The sequence below is a fragment of the Panthera leo genome, chromosome A1, assembly GCF_018350215.1.
Source record: "Panthera leo isolate Ple1 chromosome A1, P.leo_Ple1_pat1.1, whole genome shotgun sequence".
Taxonomy (NCBI): Eukaryota; Metazoa; Chordata; class Mammalia; order Carnivora; family Felidae; genus Panthera; species Panthera leo.
In genome coordinates this window covers 195153888-195174110 of record NC_056679.1, presented here as the reverse complement: position 1 = coordinate 195174110, position 20223 = coordinate 195153888, and the positions used below count along the sequence as shown (strand labels likewise).

The window sequence follows — 20223 nt, the reverse complement described above, 5'->3', positions numbered from 1 at the left end:
CTTCTGGAGTTTCTCTTTCTAGAGGGCTTTAACTCCAAGTAAAGACATTTAGTGCTAGAAGAGGTTTTGGTTACTCCCACATCTTTCCTAAGTACATGATTCCCATGTCTGGAATTAGCTGAAGCTGGCTGGCCGCATTTTGCATGATGGCAAAACAGGCACCCCTGCAGTTGAGCCCTTGGGGCTATTTGTGCTAATTTGGTTGGGTCCTCTTGTCTTCCCCTTCCCCCTGCATTATTAGTGCGAGGCTTACTGTTCTTGCCTTCTCCCCACCCCCCTCATTATCTTTCTCCAATGTCAGGCTTTATTTGGGGTTCGCTTGTGGTATCTGGTCCAGCTAGGATAGCCCTGTGATCCTGGCCTTAAGAGAAAAGTTTTGCCACTTTAAAAAAATCTCTATTTAGAGATATTTTTGTTAGGCGCCCTTATCGTGTATATCCTTTGTAGCAAACACAAAGGGCAAGTTTTTAGATTGCTTTTAAAATGTCACGATGAAGTGGAACATCTCTGTCTAATCTGAGAAAAGATTCTAATCGCAGGAGCTTGTGTCACTGTTTCCACCTAATGCTTATCATAGAATAGAGCACATCTGACCTCACTTAAGTCCTATCACGACGTACCATATGTCCCCCAGGTTAACGTGAGAGAGGAAGAGGGGATGTCAGACTCAGAGCTGGGAGGGCGCAGGCAGGTCATCTGACTTCTTTCCTCCTCAGGCTTATTGTCTCTGATAAAGGACACCCTTCTCTTCAGTGGGGTGGAGCATCCATGGAGATCAGGGGCTGGCACCGGAAGAATAACTCACACTCCCTTTAACGGCACAAAACCAGGCAGGCTGGAAGCTGTGTTTAGGGCATACCCATCTGTTCTAGGAGAGGAATCCCATTGCTCTGCTGTGCCACAGTCGAGCAGGACATGGTGCTTCCCACTTGACAGTGAGTTGAAGGATCCCACAACACACTCCTAAGTGACTAAACCTGCTTTGTACAGTTCCTTAAGATGTCAGAGGTGGGTGAGACTTCAGTCCTCATCCAGGGCTCGTATGGTCACCTAACCTCGTGGGTGAACGAGCTGAGGCTCCAAATGGTGAACCCGTTCATGCTGGGACCGGTGATTGTATTAACTCACATTTCATTTATTGTGCACTTAAGTTCTGAGTGCTCTGAGATCTCGATGTGAAACGGTCTCATGTGACCACTCCTATTTAGTGGTAGGTTAAGTAGCTGGCTGGTTAGTGGTGGAGCTGGGATTGGAGTCCAGGTTCTGAGTCCAGAGCCTGCACTCTCAACCACGTTCCTTTACCAGCCTCTCCCGGGGCTCAGATCTGATTGCTGCCCCAGTGCTATTGCCACCGCACCCCTCACCCACATTGGAACCGTGGGAGCCGTCACTGTGAGGTTGACATTAGGCAGATGTAGACGCAGACCCCAGAGAGGGGAAGGGAACACACGGCACAGACCACACGGCAGATCAATTCTCGTTGAGCGCTAAGTTGTCCATAATGAGAACGCCATTTTGGCATCAGGTTACAATTTAGTCTTTTTTTTTTTTTTAACGTTTATTTATTAAGAGACAGAGGGAGACTGAGCATGAGCAGGGGAGGGGCAGAGAGAGAAGGAAATACAGAATCTGAAGCAGGCTCCGGGCTCTGAGCGGTCAGCACAGTGCCCAAGGGGGGGCTCAAACTCGCAAACCGCGAGATCATGACCTGAGCCAAAGTCGGACGCTTAACTGACTGAGCCACCCAGGCGCCCTAGTTTACAATTTAGTTTTATCCTTCCTCCAAATTCAACCCTGAAGATTTGAGGGATATCACCAACTCTATATAGAAATAGCTAAGGGCTGAAACATACTGTTTTTAACTTGCAGTGCAAGTTAAAAGCCTACACTTTTTATGGGCTTCCTGAAGGCTTCAGAACAGCGAGGGTGTTGATGGATAATTGCCATTATGGTTGAACACTAGAATAAGGAAAGAGGAAGGGATTGCCTCAGGGCTATAAAACGATGGCAGAAGCAGATCTGAGGCTCAGTATCCTTGTGCCCCCTTTTGTTATCAGGCTTCAAAACACTTGTCTTACTTCCTTTGCAAAGCAGAGAGAGGTCAGGGCTGACTGTATACCAGTTCTCTGCTAAATGATTGCAGTGCGTCCCTGGGAAAGTTAGCCCGGCATCTGACTCCCCCAGTTCTTCACAGACAGGCTCTTTGTGTGATCAGCCAGCACCCCTGTTCTCCCTCCTGCAGGTGTCGTTCTGTATGTTCTTAATCGTCAGGTGTGTGACGTGACCAGACACTTGAGGGCCTGCATTCTGTCCCTTCCTATCATTGAATCTGCCTGGGGACAGTAACCATGTTGTGAAGTTACATACCCATGGACCCGAGGCAGATTCTGCCAACGAGTGGCTGCCTCGCAGTGCTGTCTATCAGACGCTAGATGTTCTGCCGTGAGGGGAGTATTCTGGGTCTGTGCTGTCCAGGACGGTAGCCATTAGGCACAGGCAACTGTTAAGTCCTTGAAATATGGCCGCTGTGAATGAGGAACTGGATTTGTTTAAGTTGACATCGCTTCAGAGGAAGTGTGAGACGGGAGACGTGTACCTGTCCCTCTCCTGGTAAGCCCACATCCCACGTCGCCTCCTCTCTTACTACAGGGAGTGCTATTCCAGCTTAAAAGCAAGTGCGTCTCACACAACCTGGCTTCTACATGCAACCCAGTCCATTTGTCTGTAGCTTAGCCAAAGAAACAGTAATCGATGCAGACAGCCCCATCTGAGGAGTAAAATTGATCCGAGGGTAAAATGGGGTGCATCGGCCTGAGGTGTCTGTCTGGCAGTCTCACCACTGTGATGCCTTCCTCAGAACGACTCGGCTACACTGCTTTGTGAGATGAAGGGGGAACTGAACCCCCCCCCCCCCCATGTAAGATGTGACTCTTAGGAGCCAGTGAGGTCAGGGATGTGCTCTGGAGCACGGTCTCCATGCTGGGGACCTCCGGTTGGAGCCTGCCGTGGGGAAGACAGTAATGAGTCAGTAATGCAGTTGCATGGGCAGCAGCATATATAGTAGAATGATGCTCTCAACTCTAGCGTGAGCCTCTTGTACCCCAGGCCTTTTGTGAGGTGCCTGTGCAACCCCGTTGGGCCATCAGGGTATCTCTGTGACATAGGAGCCATTTGTATCCTCATTTGCCAACAAGAAAACCGGGGAATAGAAAGGAGCGGTAACATCCCCCCCCCCCCCCCCCCCCCCCCCGTGTCACCGATGCCAGAGCCCGCAGTCCTCGGGGCACTTGTGGAGCAGTGGCCTTCGCGCCTCGCCCCCGGCGGAAAGCTGAGTCAGGTGAGAACGGCGGGCTCAGCGGGCGCTGGAGTAAGTGCGGTTGGCGAGGCCTCCTCCCCCTGGTGTGACAGCAGCACCGTCATTGCCCCGGGGTGGAAGCTGACGGGGTTTCCTAAGGCGGCCTGCGGTTGGTTCTTCGTCAATTCCGCCTGGTGTGGGAGCCACGGGCGCAAGGCCATCGTGTGGGGCCTTGCCCCTCAGGTGAGCCTGCACGCTGAGCTACATCTACTTTCCCTGTAGGAAAATGCTCTGTGAGACGGGGTTTATTCTGATAGCATTCCAGAAGGATGGCTCCCCCCCCATTTTGTTTCTTGTCAGTTAAGTGAGATGTTTGTGGGGGAGGTACCCTCGGCAGAAGAAAATGACCAGTCGCACAGAAACAGTCCGCCTCCCTCCTCTGGTAGGGACCAGGCTGCCCAGGAGTGTAATTCGGTTCCTTTGCTTCGGAAAGATGGAGGTCGTATGCTGTAGCGGGAAAAGCTGAAAGCCAGGAGATCTGGGTTCCAGTCCCAGCCTTGCAGTGAGACCCAGGTTGTGCCACACCTGTGGCCATTTGTGTTCTCATCTGTGCAAAGAGACACTGGATGGGACAATGTCTAAGTTTCTGCGGAGCTCTCCATTCTGGAAGAAGGACTCGTGCTAAATTTGCTCAGCAGTGAGGAGGTCTCTCCCGGCTCCGGGCAGTCCTGAGCAGGCGTGTCCTCTCTCTCCTGCAGGCGTCTTGGCCATCCTCATCCCCCGCCTGGACCTGGTCATCTCCCTGGTGGGGTCCGTGAGCAGCAGCGCCCTGGCCCTCATCATCCCGCCCCTTCTGGAGATCACCACCTACTACTCGGAGGGCATGAGCCCCATCACCATCGCCAAGGACGCCCTGATCAGCATCCTGGGCTTCGTGGGCTTTGTGGTGGGGACGTATGAGGCCCTCTACGAGCTGATCCAGCCAAGCAGTGCTCCTGTCTTCATCAACTCCACCAGTGCCTTTGTATAGCGATCTGCCCGCCCCGCCCCTGTGTGTTCCCCAGCCCCTGGCCCCAGAGCCTCAGATAGGGTCCGAGCTCTGGGGAAAGGCGAGGTTGCTGTCCAGGAGCCCCTCTACCTGGCAGCTGGGTGCCCTGGGCCAGGTAGGGCTGGGGGCACAGGAGAGAGTGGGTAGCAGATATGCAGAGGCCCCTCTTAGTGGCAGGGCCACCCCTGTTCATTTGTACTTACATTAACCCAGAACTTTGCAACTCTTTTCCCTCATCCTGTCTCCTCCCTTACCTGCCTCCCTCCTTCTGACCCACCTCACCCAATTATTCCTGTTGCACAGCTCACTTTATTTAAAAATCTTAGCATCCCCCACCTCCTGTTTTCTCCTTTCCAGGCCCAGGCCTGGATTAAATGAGTGGGAAGGCTGGGCCTCTCTCTTTCTCATACCTCTCCCAGATATTTTACCTCAGTTTCCTCCAACCTGTTCAAGTCTCCAGGAGGTGCCTGGACCTACCTAGTAGTTAAAAACCAGACTTCCAGAGCTGGAGCTTTTAATCTTTACTCTCTCTGCCTGTGACCCTTGGCAACACCTCCTCCAAATTCCTCGTGTGGGTCACAGTGTTGTATTCTTAGATGCTTTAGCTTCCGAAAGATATCAAGTCCTGCCTAAATTGAAAATATTTATATTTTATTTAAAATTAGCTTCTGTTTTTAGATTGTCTCTAGATCTGGGGTTATTGTGGATTGTTTCTTCCTCAGTAAGCTTTTACTAGGTTTCTCCTGCTGAAAAGAAACTTGCTCTAGGAAATGTGTGCTTAGGTCCTCAGCACCCTTGTCTGAGTACCCCAGAGGTTTTAATCAGGATCATTTTCACGTGTACCTCTGTGGGGAGGTATGGACTTTGCCTCCCACTGACCAGCCTGGTTTCATATTGAGAAGACACGCAGGACTCAGGATATGTTTGCCAGTGCACTGGGCCGAGGAAGGATGGCCGAGTGGGATGTGCTGCTTTCCGCAGGAGGCTTATACAATGGTCGCGTCGTGCGCTGAGGCCTGTTTTTCAGCCTCGGCCCCCGACAGGCACATGGCACGCTAGCGTTCAGTTGCCAGCACGTCGGGAGGACACCCACACTTCGCCGTGGATGAGAAGACGGGGCCAGTGAGCACAGAGCGTGAAGTTCAGTTCACAGAATTAAGAAGCAGCTGGTCTGACACTACACGTGGTGCTTGGTTGTTTACAATCAACGGGGGACAGGCGGGAAGCAGCTCCCCACCCCGGGCTGCCTCCACGACCTGGACTTCTTCTAAAGGGAACCACTCGGTAGGGACTTCAGTCCCGTATGTTTTAAACACTAATCGTGACCCCGTCCCTCCCCCTGCATGCCTCCCTGAGTGTCAGAAATAGCCTCGGTGTTGGCTCACCTCAAGGCCAGCCTTCAGATTTGGGAACAAACTGTGGAGAAAGCAGAGAAAGGTTCGTGGCCTTGCTTTTGGCTGCCTTTTCTCCCCCCTGTTGGTGTGAGAAGTATTTCAGAAGGCATTCATTAAGTCTCTATCCCCTGAGCTGTGTGTGTGTGTGTGTGTGTGTGTGTTCATGTGTGTGCAATAGGGTCCTGCTGTCCTCCTCTCCTGTCACCAGGCCGTTTCTGACCTGGAGACACAGTTCGCCCTGAAAGTTGGAGAGCATCGTAGCTTCATCAGGGTCCTGTTTGTTTGTGTTTCCCCAAAGCTTGTAAGGGCTCTGACTGCCCCCGCCCCCACCCCCAGCCTGGCTTTTTCTCTCTCTTCTGTTCCAAAGCCAAATTCTCATTGCAATGACTCCCAGCCTACTAATAATTTATGAACTTTAGGGAGATGGGATCACTTGTGACTTGGTCTCCCTTAGGAGAATGACGGTTTTCACCCACCCTTTCTGTGGTCACCAGTAGGTGCTTATGGGACTCAGATTCTAGCTGAAGGGGGCAGCGGCCCTGCCCTGTGAAACCTCAGGCGCAGAAGGTACCAAAGTGGGTTCAAGAGTTGCACTCATCTGTTTGCAAGCCCTGGGCTCCAGCCGTCTTTCCACGGCAGTCCTGAGAGTTGTTTTCAGTGAGAAGGCACATGCCAGAAGAAGGGAATCAGATGTGTGTCCTGCCCACAGCCTCTGTGCTGGAGGCCTCTGTAACTCAGGGAGCTGCTAGAGGCCATCCTGTCCGGTGGGTAGCAAGACTTGACCTGAGGACTGGGTGGCACAAAACAGTGGTCCTCTGGTCCCAGGTCTTAGCAAAATGCAGACTACTGTTTCAGGGTCCCTGGCCTAGAAAACGTGTGTGGGAGAGACGGCACCACTAGCTTTGGGGCTTCTGGAAGCTAATTTGGCACAGCCTTGTCCCCGTTTGATCTTTTTCCTGTGCTCCTGCTGCTTCAGAAGAGCCAGGCAAGGGGGGCCCTGTCCATGGGCCTTTCCGGTTGTGAGGTTGTCAAGTAAAGGGTCAGCCAGAAGATGGAGGGTAGGGGGAAGCAGCCCTCTGGGCCAGCTCAGGATAGCTTGCTCTTCTGCCCACGAGGCTTCTGCAGTCAGGGGGCCTTCCCTTTCTATCCATGGCTCATCAGGAACCAGCTGCCCAGCCTCTCCCTGTGCCCTGCTCTGGCCCCTGGTGAAGCAGGCCCAGCATACACAGAAGTCTGATTAGGGGCAACGATGCAGTGTGAGGCTGCATCTGCCGGGCCAAAGGCAAACCGTGGGATTCTCGGGCCGATACTGTTAGGCTCTGTGCCCCTCCCCCAGCCACCCCAAGTGCAGCCTCAGATTTCCAGTAACCCCGAGGTGGCTTCTCAGAGACCCTTGTTTTGTTTTTGTTTTTGTTTTTGTTTGCAAACGCTGCTCTTGGCAGGTTTCCAACTCTCTGTCAGCAGCGTACCTCCCCTCAAATGGCTGGGAAGAGCATGATGTGTCATCTTGTGTGTCGTTTTCTGGAAGTTGTCAGCATTCACAAGTGTCATTATTTGTATATTGTGCTGCTGTCTGGCTGCTAGGAGCCCTTCGTCTGCACAAACCCGGGCCAGATGCATATGAATGTGTGGCGTATCTTAGCTCAGAACCTGCAGCTTCCGCCCTCCCTCTCTGCCACTCACCTCTCTGGCTGGATTCATTGGCTGGTGCTCACTGCTCACTCTACCCCCATGAAAGGTACAAGCTGCAGTTTATTCACTTGTCTTCAAGTGATGATCCCAGAAAGGAACGTGGGGAAATCTTCCCTCCGTCCCCATTCTCCTGGCTTACTTTTTTCTTCCCAAACATCTCCCTTCCTGAATTGTAGAATATCTACTCTGTATAACACTACGTATTCACCTCATGTTTTTTGGAAGTGCAAAATCTCAATTTGTGTCTGTTTACAGCTGTCTCTATTCACTGCTCACAGCAAAGGGGTCTGTATCAGTGGCTTGTATTTCGCAGCCGATCAGATGTTAAGGCGAGCCCCCAGCATCGGCCCCGGTCAGAACCCGACGCCACTTCCTGACAGCGGAGACACATGGTACAAGTCGCGTGACCTCGTGATTAGGGAGTTGGCTCCAAGTCTGCCTTAGAATTAAATTTTCCAAAGTACATTACAAATCTCCAAGACCGTTAGGGGAAAAGGAGAGGGTGTGGCTTGTCTTTGAAATCATGGTCAATACTTTTAGACAATTTAATTAGTCCTGCTGGTTGCAGGGCTGTTTGCTCCGACAGCATCGGCTTGTGGTATTTCTTCCCTGTTCTTTGTACCACCGGGTCATTATCTGGCCGGGGTATGTAAGTGGTGCTGATATGTGGTCACCAGAACGGGGGCGCGGGGAAACGAGGGTTGAGGGTGCCTGCTGTAAGCCGTGTTCTTTTGTTGAAATCAAGGCGATGCTGGGGAAACTGTTTTTAGCGAACAACGAATTTATGTGACTCTCTTGTAAACCATGTCGATGAATGTGCAAATAAGACGAATATGAAAAACTGCCATCCAACAGGTGTTGGTAACCAGACGGTACCGTGTATATTATACCGCGTATGTGCCTACGTGGGTGTCATTTCTCACAGGGTATGTGTAGAGAGGTAGATCATGCAGGAGCTCACAGAAGAATTTGTTTTGGGTTCTGCACTTGGATCATGTGTTAAACTTTTCCTTCCTCAATAAATGAATTTTATTTTTTATTTTTGAGAGGTTGCAGTCTGCATCTTTGTTTTTGCCTTTTTGTTTTGTTTTGTTTTTTTGTAGTATCACTCAGATCTCTTTACTAGATCTTGCGAGGTTGAAATGTTTTTAGTTGCTGTCCCAGAGCTCCTCTGGGAGAGCAGTACAAACAGTAGGACCACCTGTGGAATTGAGCGTTCCCAAGAAAGGGGCCAGGTAGGTATTTTTCTGTCAGACAGTCCTGCCCTTCCTTAGCCTGCTCCTGCTTTTATTGAAAACTTGAGTAGAAACTCTCAACCCTCTCTGTGTATATCAGACGACCGTACTTGACACGTGTGATGGGTAGTTTCACGTGTTAACGTGGCTGGGCTATGACGTTGAGTAACCCAGTTATTCAATCAAACACTAACCTCACTGTTGCTCTGAAGCTATTTCGTAGACGTGGTTGATGTTGATAATCAGTTGCCTTTGAATACAAGTTTATCCTTAAAGTGTGGGTGGGCCTCCTCCAATCAGTTGAAGGGCCTTAAGAGGAAAGTCGAGGTTTCAGTGAGGAAGAAGTTCTGCTGCAAGACTACAGCGTCAGCTCCTGTCAGGACGGCCAGCCTGCCAGCTTGCCCTGTAAATTTTGGACTTGCCAGCCCTCACAGTCACATAAACCAATTCCTTGAGATCCCACCCCCTCCATGTAGGTGTATATGTTTAATGCAGGGAGACTGATTTCAGGACAGTGGAAGAGAGGACTTCCTTTCCCCTTTTGTGACAGTAGGAGGGCAGACAAGACCGTCTGAGCTGCCTCTTTAGGGGATCAGAAAACCAATCTTGGGCAGCTACTGAATTAGACTCATTCAAAAACAGAGCCCCCGAGGCACAGTATTGAAGTATATAGCACTTATAGACAGAGGAAGGCAGGGAATGGATTCTGACTACTTTCCGTTATCAATATTATTTCTGGAACTGGGGGGTCAAAGGGATTCAGTGACTGTTCCAAGCCATCAGCCAGTGGCAGAATTAGGACACATACGCAAGCACGGAGATTCCAGAACCCAAGCGCTTCCCAAGGCACTGGCTATCTCCCCCTCTTTGTTACAGCCTCAGGAGGGAGGCCCACCTTTAGGGATTATGGCGAGAGTTAGAGAGAATGTTCTAAACTGCCTGGCATGGAAGCTTATGAAGCATTTTCTGAAATACCAGTCGAATGGAAGCAAAGCAAGACTCAGAAGCAGTTTTAGTTGTTTTGTGGGTTTGCATCTGTTCTTTAGTCCTGTCTTGCTCACGTTGTGGAGAGCATTCAAAACTTTTTAGGTTTTCCACCTCTTCACATTTTTGGTCCTGCTCACGTTCACACTTAATGGTTGTAATCCCTCCTTCCAGATAACAAAGACCCTCAAGGGAAGCCCACTGTACTGCTAGAGGCATAAATTGAGTGACAGTGGACTGAATTTGGACCCTAAACTTGGGACTCTTGGCTAAGTAGGCTTGCTTCCTCAGACTCTGCCTGTTGCAGACATATGCAAGAAACTATCCTTAACTGGTGCACTTTACTAGACCCTTGGTCATTGGTCTCCCCCCATTTTGGGGGAAAAAATTGGAGTATAGTCTACATGTAATAAAATTCACCTGTTTCTTAAGTGTACAGTTTGATGAGTTTTGACAAATGCATGCCATCATTTGACCACCATTTCAGTCAAGATGTGGAATGTTTGCTTTACCCTGAGAAGTTCCCTTGCAGTCAGTCCCATCCCCATGCCACTGGACTCCTTGGCAACAACCGACCTGACTTCTCGGTCTCTAGTTTCGCCTTTTCTAGAATGTCGTCTAAAGGGAACCATTAAGTATGTAGTCCTTTATGTCTGGCTTCCTTCACTTAGCAAAATGCTTTCTATATTCATCTACATCATTCCACGTATCAGTAGTTTGTTTCTCTTTATTGCTGAATAATATTTCATTGTATGGACGAACCATAATTTGTTTATTGCCAATTGTCGGATGTTTGGGTTGCTTCCAGTTTTGGGCCATTACGAATAAAGCTGCTACAAATATTCGTGTGCAAACCTTTGTGTAGATACATGTTTTCATTTCTCTTGGGTAAATGCCTAGGAGTGGAATTGTGGGTTTGGATGGTAAGTGTACATTAACTGTATAAGAAATTGGAAAATCGTTTTTCCAGAGTGACTCTGCTATTTTGGATTCCTCCCAACAATTTATAAAAGCTCCAGTTGCTCCAACACTTCATATTGTGGTGTTTTAAATTTTGGCCATCTTAATGGGGATGTAGTAGACCCTCTTTGTGGTTTTGGTATGCCTTTGCCTAATGACTAGTGACGTCCTGCACTTTTCCTTGCTTAGTTGCCATTGATCTGTCTTCTTTAGTGACGTATTTAAGGATTTAGTCTTCTTAAAAATTTTAAAGTTTTTTTGTTTTGAATTAACTATGGATTCACGGGTGCGAAGAAATGTATGGGGGGGGATCCAGTGCAGGGGGATCCCTTCTTCCGGTCTCCCCCAGTGTTGACATCTTGTATCGCTGTAGTACATGATCAAGACCAGGAAATTGACATTGGCACAAAACATACAGCTCGTTCAGATTTCTCCAGTCACATACACACTCATTTGTGTGTGTGTTGGGGGGGGGGGTGGTGGAAGATTCTTGGCTATGCCATTACGACAAGACTCCAACACACTGCCCCCGTGTACCCACACTCGCCTCCTGCGCTCCCCCACATCCCTCACCCTGGGCAACTGCTAATCTGTTCTTATCTCTGTCACTATGTGATTTCACAAATGTTACATAAATTGAATTACACAGTATGCACCCTTCTGAGACTGGCTTCTTTCACTCAGTAAAATTTCTTTGACGACCATTCAAGTTGTTACCTATTTTAATAGTTTGCCTTTTTTTATTGCTACGTTGTACTCCATGGTACGGACGTACCACACTTTGTTCAACCACTCACCCAGGGAAGGAAATCTGCATTGTTTCCAGGTCTGGCTATTACAGATAATGCTGCTGTGAATATTCATTCATGTACACGTTTCTGCATGAAAACAAGTTTTCATTTCCATGGGATAGAAATCCAAGAGTACAATTGCTGAGTTGTATGTAAGCCCATTTTTAGTTTTAAAAGGAACTTCCAAACCACTTTCCAGAGTGGCTGTACCATTTTACATTTCTATCAGCCATGTGTGAGTGTCCCACTTTCTCTGCATCCTTGTCAGCATTTGATGTTATCATTATTTTTTGTTTTAACCATTCATCAGATCTTATAAATGTTTTGTTAGACGTACACCGAAGTATTTAATTTTCTTGGAGCAATGGAAATGGTAATATGTTTTTAATTTCAATTTCCATGTGTTCATGGGTACTCTATAGAAATGCAATTGGTATTTGTTAATTTTGTGTCCTACGACCTGTCTTGACTCACTTAATAGTTCTTTGAGTTTTTGTCTAGATTTCTTGGGATTTTCTGTGTAGACAGTCAGGCTCTTTGCATGTAGAGATAGGTGTATTTCCTTTTTTCCTGTTCTGTGTACTTTTTTCCCCCTTATTACTGCAATGGCTAGAACTTCTTGTACTATGTTAAAAGAAAAGAGTGGTGAGAGTAAACATTCTAGGCTTGTCTCTGTACAGAGAGAACATTCATTCAGTCTTTCACCGTGAAGTATGATTTAAACTTTCAGATATTTATAGAAGTTCTCCTCTGTTTCTGTACTGAGATATATATTTTTTTAAAAATCATGAATGGGTGAATTTTGTTAATTTTTTTCTGCATCACTTGATATGATCTTATAATTTTTCTTTTCTCACCTATTGATATGGTGGATAAAACTTACTGATTTTTTTTTAACGTTTATTTATTTTTGAGACAGAGCATGAACAGGGGAGGGTCAGAGAGAGGGAGACACAGAATCTGAAACAGGCTCCAGGCTCTGAGCTGTCAGCACAGAGCTTGACGCGGGGCTCGAACCCACGGACTGCGAGATCATGACCTGAGCTGAAGTCGGCCGCTTAACCCACTGAGCCACCCAGGCGCCCCAAATTTATTGATTTTTCAATATTGAACCAGCCTTGGTTACCTAGAGTAAATCCTACTTAGTCATGGTATATCATTCTTTGTAGATACTGTCAGATTATCTGTTCTTTTGGACTCACCCTGATATTTAGTCTGACAAATGTAGACTCCAGAATAGTGCCTTTTTGTAAATGAACAAAACCATTTTGCCATAACTGCTGTTCTTGGCATGAGAGGTTTTTTTTTTTTTTTTGTGCCTCAGGCCAGGTTTCCAGCTGCCATAATGCTACATAAAGCCCGCATATGTTTCCTTAGGACAGTTTCTCAACTTCGGTATTATGTATGTTTGGTGGTGAATAATTCTTTGTTGTGGAGAATGTCCTGTTCATTATAGGATGTTGAGCAATATCCCTGGTCTCTAGCCACTAAATGCCAGTTGTGGTGATCCAAAGTGTCTCCGGACATTGCCAGAGGTACTCTTGGGTGGGGGGTGGGGGGGGGCAGGCGTGGGGACTGGGGGGTTCAAATCATCCCCCTCTCCTATTGAGAACTACTACCTTAATACATTTAGCCCCATCTTACCCCTAGCTGGGGGAATGGATTTTTTTTTTTAATCTGGCCATGGAACAAAGGTAAGTGTGTGGTTATTGGATACTACGAAAAGATCTGACTTTTTAATATTAGTGATAAAATAGCTAACGTCTTTTGAACCTTTACTATGCTAACTACGCTAAGCATCATTATTATCACTTCTAGTACTCCCATCCAGTGAAGGGAGGTGCTGGTAATGTCCCCATTTTTCAGACTGAGGCATGAGAGGTTAAACGACTTAACCAAGATCACACTTTCTAAGTTGTGGAGCCGGGTCTGTGTGGCTCCAAACCTTATACTTCCCGTGAGATCTTCCCTGCCACTCACTCTGTCTCTCAACACCCCTCAGCGGACACAGGACGTTTCCAGGCCCTAGTCTCCCACATTCCGACTTCATCCCACCAGGACTACTCGCCATTGCCCAAATACTTAAAACCTCTAGGCCTGGCTGGCCCTTCTCTCTGTGCTAAATCTGAAGCTCAATTTTAAGGCCCAGTTCGGATGGCTGCTCCTCTTTAGAAGTTTCCCTGGCCGCGTCAGTCAGAATTTATGGTTCCCTCCTCAGCAGAGCAGTAACATCCCTTGTCTGGGTAGCTTCATGTCCACTTATGGCAGACAGTTGTGACTGCTTGGCGACTCCCTAGATCATGAGCTGCCTGAGCAAGGATCAGATCAGGCTAGATCTCCCCGTGCTTGTCTGTGCGGGGCTAATTATGTATCTGGAATTAGCTGGTGACTAATTGGTTTGTGTGGTTTCCTTGAGTAGGGAATACTGCCTGGCATCCAAAGAGCTGATGTCACTATATTTACTTTTAGTTTTGCATCAATCTAAGCAAGCACTTTCCTTGGTCCGACCCTGGAGATTTGTTGAGGAATCTTGAGAAAATTCTAAATGTCTGTCTTTTCCCAGCTGGATCCTTGAGAAAGTCCCTGCTTTTTACTCAGTGAGTCCTCTGGCGCCTCTCCTCAGGACAGAGCTGGCAGAGGCTGCCTGAGGTCTTTGAAAGTCAGTCCTTAGACACTGCAGCGTGGGTGGCTGTCCAGCACTTGGGGCCAGGTGCCCCCACAGGCCGGCATTCACCACTTCACCGTGGGGTACCAGGAAGATGGGCCTGATGTTCCACACTGAACTAGCTGTGGGCCTTGGGCAAAGCACTCCGTATCTCAAACCTTTATATCCTGTTTTCTCCCCCTTCTATCTTTTCAAATATCTGTAATTGTCCTTCCAAATGAGAATGGTTTTCCTCCCAAGGCCTTTGGCTCTACCCTTCTTCCACCCCAGATAAGTCCTCCCCACAGGATGTCATGTGTCCCCGCCCCCCCCCCCCCCAGGCCGTGCTCCAATTTCTGGAAGATACATTGGCCTTCATCAACCGCATGTGATGGTACAGTTGTGCAAGCCCGGACTCCCATCACGGCCCTCTGAATGAGCAGGCTCACAACTCCTTTGCTGTTGTCTGGTGAATTCCAGCTGCCCTTCTACCGTGGACATGACTGTGAGTCCTCACTCCCACCCCTCCTGGCTGCCCTCTAGCCCCCACTCAAGGTTGCTGTGGCACTCTTAAGATCTGGCCTCAGAACTGGACGCAGGATCACAGGAGTGGCTTGGGGTTGAGCAGACCCCACCTCCCAGGATCTGGACCCTCGCCTGTTAATACCACTTAGAATAATGTGACTCTCTAGGCCTTGAACTCATTAGACTGAAGTCTCTCAGTCCTCCTTGCTGCTGTCCCTCAATCCCCTGATGTCCCCATGCAGTTTGTTTCATGAACCCAAATGTAAAGCCAAGATCGGGAGTCAGGCAGCCCCATATTGAATCCCGGCCCTGTCACTTGTGAACTGGGTGAACTTACTTTAAGTCACTAATGTAAGTTACAAGCCATTTATGTGTGTCTCCGTTCCTCCGTCTGTGACTGGAGGTGACAGTACTTACCTCATGAGGTTTTTGTGAGGGTTCAATGGGACAAGATATGCCAAGTGCTTTCACAGCACCTGTCCTATAGCAAGTGCCAGTAAGAGGTGGGAATGAAGATGATTATGGTGAACTGTAAAAACGCCCAGCCTGGTAGTCAGGAAATCTGCCTGTCTGCCTTTCTCTGCCACTGTTGTGCTGTGTAAGACTCGGATGGTTGGAACCAGAGCCCCAGTGACTTGAGATGGGAGAATTGCCCTAAAAACCTTCGGGTCTTCCACAGCTCAGTAGGCTGATCTTGATCTCAGAGAGCCCTCTGCTGGTTGGTACATGAAGGTGCAGGCTCAGGAAGATGGGAAAGAGGGGGCCTGTTCTGGAAAACGGGGCTGTCTGGAGAGAGGCTCCCCCATCCAAGGGGAGAGCAAGTTGTGTTGAAGGGAGATTCCCAGGCTGGGTGCAGACTTGACTGTGGGCCTCACGCCTGTGAAGTTCTACCTGCGGGACCTCAGACAAACCCTTCTCCTCTGTGGGCCTGGGGATGAGGCACATCAGGAATGAAGATACAGTGGATCCGCGCTTCCCAAAGTGGACCCTGGACAGTCATTTAAAAAATCTGAATGTTTATGTGTTTTCGTGTGTTCCAGAAAACAAATACCGACTTTCAAATCCTTTAGTTTATGCATATATCATTTTGGGGTGAATACAAATGTTTTTTTCAAATCAGAACACACTGAAAGAAAATTATTAAGTAAACAATGGCACAGGTGGTATTCTACTAGGGCAAAAATCATAAAAGTGGTCAGCAAAACAACAGAAGTCTGGGCAACACCGGACTAGCCTGTTTGTGATTTCCTGCACAGCTCTGATAAATTAATCCGATCTATATACTATCTAGTATTACTTCCTAGCATAGGTTACCATTTATTGTTTTTGCTTCTAAAAATTGGAACGCCAATTCATACCTGCCCTGGGCCACGTTGCTCTGTGGCAGAGGGGTTTGGAGCCCAGCCTAGCTGGCCTCAGAGCCACAATGTGCGGTGGTGCCTCCCACGATGTGTCTTCTCTGCCCACCCCACTGGGACCGCGGCAGCAGGGACTGGGCTTTCCAGTCTCAGTGTCACTGCAGGGCCTACGTGGACCACAGTAGCTCGGGACCAGCTGGGCCTCGGGGCGGGCCGTGGAGAAGCAGCCCAGCCACAGACTGGCTCTGGGCACCAGGACGGCTGGCTCCCCCAGGCCTGTGCTAGAAAGTCCCCTCTCGCCGACCAGTGCTGTGAGGTGCAGAGAGTGTTGGCCGGTGTCAGCAGCCCTCCAGTCTCATCCTGGGCTTTTCCCCGACCTGCTGACTAGTGGACTTGTTCCCTCACTGCAGGCGGTTGTGTTGGAATTGGAGGTGTTTTTCTCAAGTGTTCGGGGCCCCGCCGCCACTATTTTGTCTGGGTTGGGGGCTCACAAATCTACATTTTAGCCATTTCGCTAGGTTTGGGAATCACGGTGCTTGATGACCTCTGAGGTCCCTCCTAGCCCCCAAATTCCATGAACCTCAGCTCAGAAGGGCCCGTAGACCCTTGGCCCTTCCCCTGACCCAGCCCCAAACAAGATAAGTGACACAGAAAAATAACAGTAAAAAAGATACTTTATTGTTAAAAAAAAACAACAAATGACCAATGTAAACCAGTCATCCCGTCACACACACCATCACGCACAGCTATGAACCAGTCACGCAAATACACCCTTACCCACACAGTTCCCTCTCACTATCAGCAGCAACCCGGTGGGTGAGAGTCTCTATTGCTCTTCCTTTTGACTTTTGTCTCCAGAAACAACATGCATGAAAAGGCAGTGGACCGGAGAAAGGGATTGGCAGGGGAGAGAGTGGCACGGCCACCCCAGTCACTGCCGCTCCTGGCTACATACACTCTACACGTGCCCACACTGACCCTCCATGCATAGGGTTGAGTCACTGCAGGTAACACTTCAATTGGCAGGCATCTGAGCTGGCAGGGAGAGGCAGGGAAAGGCAGAGCATCCGGCTCCGTGCCTCCCCCCTGCCCTGATGCCCTGAGTGGGAGTTCCGAGTTCCTTGTGTCTAGGGAAGGAAAATCCCTTTGGCAACTCATCCAGACAGCAAGGTTGAAAAGTGCCTAAGAATTTTAAAAACGAAGAATTATGTCCTTCTTGCCTTTGGCCCAAAGTGCTTGAGAAACTTGGGGTGAAGAACCCAGAGTTCCATGAGGTCTGAATTCCTTAACAAAGAAGGCGCAGGGCTGCACGAATCCTGACCGGCCCTGGCTGGAGGAAGGTCATGGGACTTGATAGAGGGAGAGCAAGTTCCTTGGAATCTGGATTCGAGTGGGACCCCAGGAGACTGAGCCAAGCGACGCTCCTCGGGAACCCTGTCGCCCTTGTTCACATCGTGCCCCAGGCCTAGCACAGTACCCGACACGGAGCAGATGCTGGAGTAATGTACGAATGAGGCAGTGTGCACGGCCGGCTTGGTCCCTGCTTGCGTACTGCTTACCTCTCAGCCCCTAGAGGACGCGTTGTGGCCCTCCAGGGTCAGATGACCCTGGGCCCCGTCTCTGTGGCCTGTCAGGCGCGGACCTGCCTCTGCCTCCAGAATGGGGCTGTGAGTAGGTGTAAGGGTGCTCCCTGGCAGAGCGGACTCAGTAGTTCAGGCCCTGCCTCCCTGGGGACTGAGAGGTGGCAGCCAGACAGACTGCCTCTTGTCCATCCCAGGAATCAGTGTGTCCGGTTCTCCAGGGTCAACTGCTCTGTGCAGCCCCTTGCTGCGGGGGGCCCTGGTGCCATTTCTGGAGCTCTTCCCTCAGCTTCCCTCCATCCTCAGGGGCTAGCTGGGGGTCTGGGAGAGCACGTTTCAAGGCATGGCGGCCTGGACTGGGGGCTTCCCTCCCCTTTTCCAGCCACGCTCATCTCACTCGTACAAGATGGAAGGAAGATGCCAAGTCCTTGGCCTCCCACCTGCCTCCCTCTGAGGACAGCTAGAACATGACCTCCTCACAGCTCCCATAATCACTCTCCACCATGTCAGAGCCCTCATAGTGGGGGGGAGCCTGGGGCTGGCCCCGCCCTGTGGGGTGCCCACCCCCAACCTCACAGTCGGCGTAAGAGGGCCCAGCCCGGCTGAGGCGCATACTTACCCCTTTGTAGCCCCCCTCTGCCAGGCAGGGCCCTCCCCCTCCCTGCCGGAACTGTGAGTGGTAGTAGCTGATGGCTGTGTACTCATTGAGACAGGGGGCCAGCAGGTGTTCCCGGGGACTGGGGGGCCGTGGGGGCATCAGATCTTCCAGGTTCTGGTTGCTGTAACGGGGTGGGAGAGGTGCCCGCTTGTTTTCCAGCTCCAGTGGGAAGGGGAAGCCCCCATAGAGGCCAGTGGGGTCTGGCATCACGGGTGGGGTCTGGTGGCGGTGAGGCGATGGTGGCAGAGGGCCAGGGGTCACTTCAGAGTGGGGGTATTCCCAGCGTTCCTTCCTGGAGTAAGTAGGGGGCCAGACCGTAGCTCCAGCTGGGCACACTGAAAGAAAATGGAAAGTTAGGGTGAGCTCTGAGTTTCCCTGGTAAAGGTTTCCGCCGGCCTTATAGGTACTATACATGATTCAGCATGTGGTAGAAATGGGCAAAAGAGTGGGGGTGGGGGGGCGGGTAATGTGGCTTTCTATGTCGTGTTGTCTCTGGCAGCTTAGGTTGATTTCTAGAATTCAATACAGCCAACTTCATGGCCAAAGGTTTAACCCAAAGCCAGCTCCTCTTGCAAATGTGTGCCGATAATCCAAGAGTCAGTGAATAAGGGAAGAATATGGACGACTCCACACAGCCCACACCCCGCTGCTGGGGCCAGCGACTCCATCCCAGCTCCTACTGGTAACTTACGTCTCCTTGACTGAAGGAAACAGACACACGGTTTGGGGGGGTGTGATGGCGTCTATCACAGAGCATGATTAATTAAGATATGGCTTGGAAGATTGGAGGCCAGGCAATGGTCCTTGCTCTGTCCTTGCTCTGTCCTTGCTACTAAATAGTTGGTCCTTGGTCCTTGCTCTGTCCTTGCTACTAAATAGTTGGGTGAGTTAGAACAAGTTACTGTGTTTTTATGAGCCCCAAATTACCCTATCAGCAAAAAGTTTATGAAAATACCTGTTTCAACTATTGGTGAATAAACCAGAAAATATACAGCACTTTACGAATTCACCTCCTAGTGAGCCAAAAGTGAGAGGTCCCTCCTGTAAGTCAGCCAGGTCTGGCCCAAGGCTGCTGTACCTCCAGACTGGATGGCCAGAAGTTGGGACTACTGCTCTTTCCTTTTTCATGAAAAGCCTAAAGGTACAGAAGCCCCGCCCCCCCTTCACCCCCGGGATCCCATTCACCCCTATCCAGGGTCTACAGGCTTCTGCCATAGATATCAGTCCTCTGGAATGAGTTGAAATGTGGATGAGGGGATCATGGTGCAATGGAATGAGCCACAGAGTCTGAGGCCAGAGACCTGGCATCTGGTCCAGCCCACTAGTGCACTGTGACCTTGAACACATCCCTTCATATCCCATCCCAAAGGGATAGACTGGATGGTGGCTTCACGTAATGGAGTGTTCAAGTCTACAACCATATTCCATCAATGCCAGAGGCTAAGGGCCTCTGGCTATACTGACCCATCTCCTCGCCTGACCATGTCCTCTTTATGATGGACTCATTGTCAGAGTGGGAAGGGACTGCAGCTGGTGGGAGTCTGGGAGGCACACTGCAGACCACTGGCCGTTGCTTAGAGCTGGGTCCAAAAGTGACAAGTTCATTTGGACCTGAGGTCTTGCTGGGCTCCAGTTGGTTCAGGTTGTTGCAGGAGCTGGCGCTCAGGGGGTTGAGCTCGATGGCAGGCATAGTTTGGGTGTCTACACCAACACTCCTGGCCAGGAGGTCTGGGTCCTCCATGGCCACGGGCTTGTGGGACTTGCAACGGCGGCAGTAGAAGAGGAGCCCAACTGTGCTTAAAACGATAAACAGTAGGGCCGCTATGATGATGAGAATCTCCTGCTGTCCCCAGTCCCCCCTTGTGATCTCAGGGGTGACTAGGCAGTGACCTTCGGAGCAGCCCCTTGCTTCCATTTCACACCTGCAGAGACAAAGAAGTAGTCGGGGGGTTGAGTCACTACACTTCCCTTTCCGTGTCCCCTCTCACAAAGACTTATGGACTCCTACACTCAAGCCCACCTTCTCCGATTTTCAACCAAAAAAAAGAAAAGGGATGGT

The 20223-nt window shown here is 49.9% G+C and overlaps 2 protein-coding genes across 5 annotated transcripts in view; one reads left to right on the top strand and one right to left on the bottom strand.

Annotated features, from left to right (window-relative positions):
* The window catches only part of SLC36A1 (solute carrier family 36 member 1), a 66983-nt gene extending 58508 nt beyond the window's left edge, over positions 1-8475 (top strand). For all 4 annotated transcript variants that reach the window (XM_042948682.1, XM_042948698.1, XM_042948690.1 and 1 more), the window contains exon 11: positions 4054-8475. In XM_042948682.1, coding sequence (XP_042804616.1) covers positions 4054-4325 — 272 coding nt within the window. In that variant the 3' untranslated portion in view covers positions 4326-8475. The remainder of the gene's footprint in view (positions 1-4053) is intronic.
* An 8158-nt stretch (positions 8476-16633) lies between these two features.
* FAT2 (FAT atypical cadherin 2) overlaps positions 16634-20223 on the bottom strand; it is a 61974-nt gene continuing 58384 nt past the window's right edge. Inside the window, exons 22-23 of the mRNA XM_042948675.1 lie at positions 19629-20086; positions 16634-18499 (exon numbers count right to left, since the gene is read on the bottom strand). Coding sequence (XP_042804609.1) covers positions 17967-18499; positions 19629-20086 — 991 coding nt within the window. The 3' untranslated portion in view covers positions 16634-17966. The remainder of the gene's footprint in view (positions 18500-19628; positions 20087-20223) is intronic.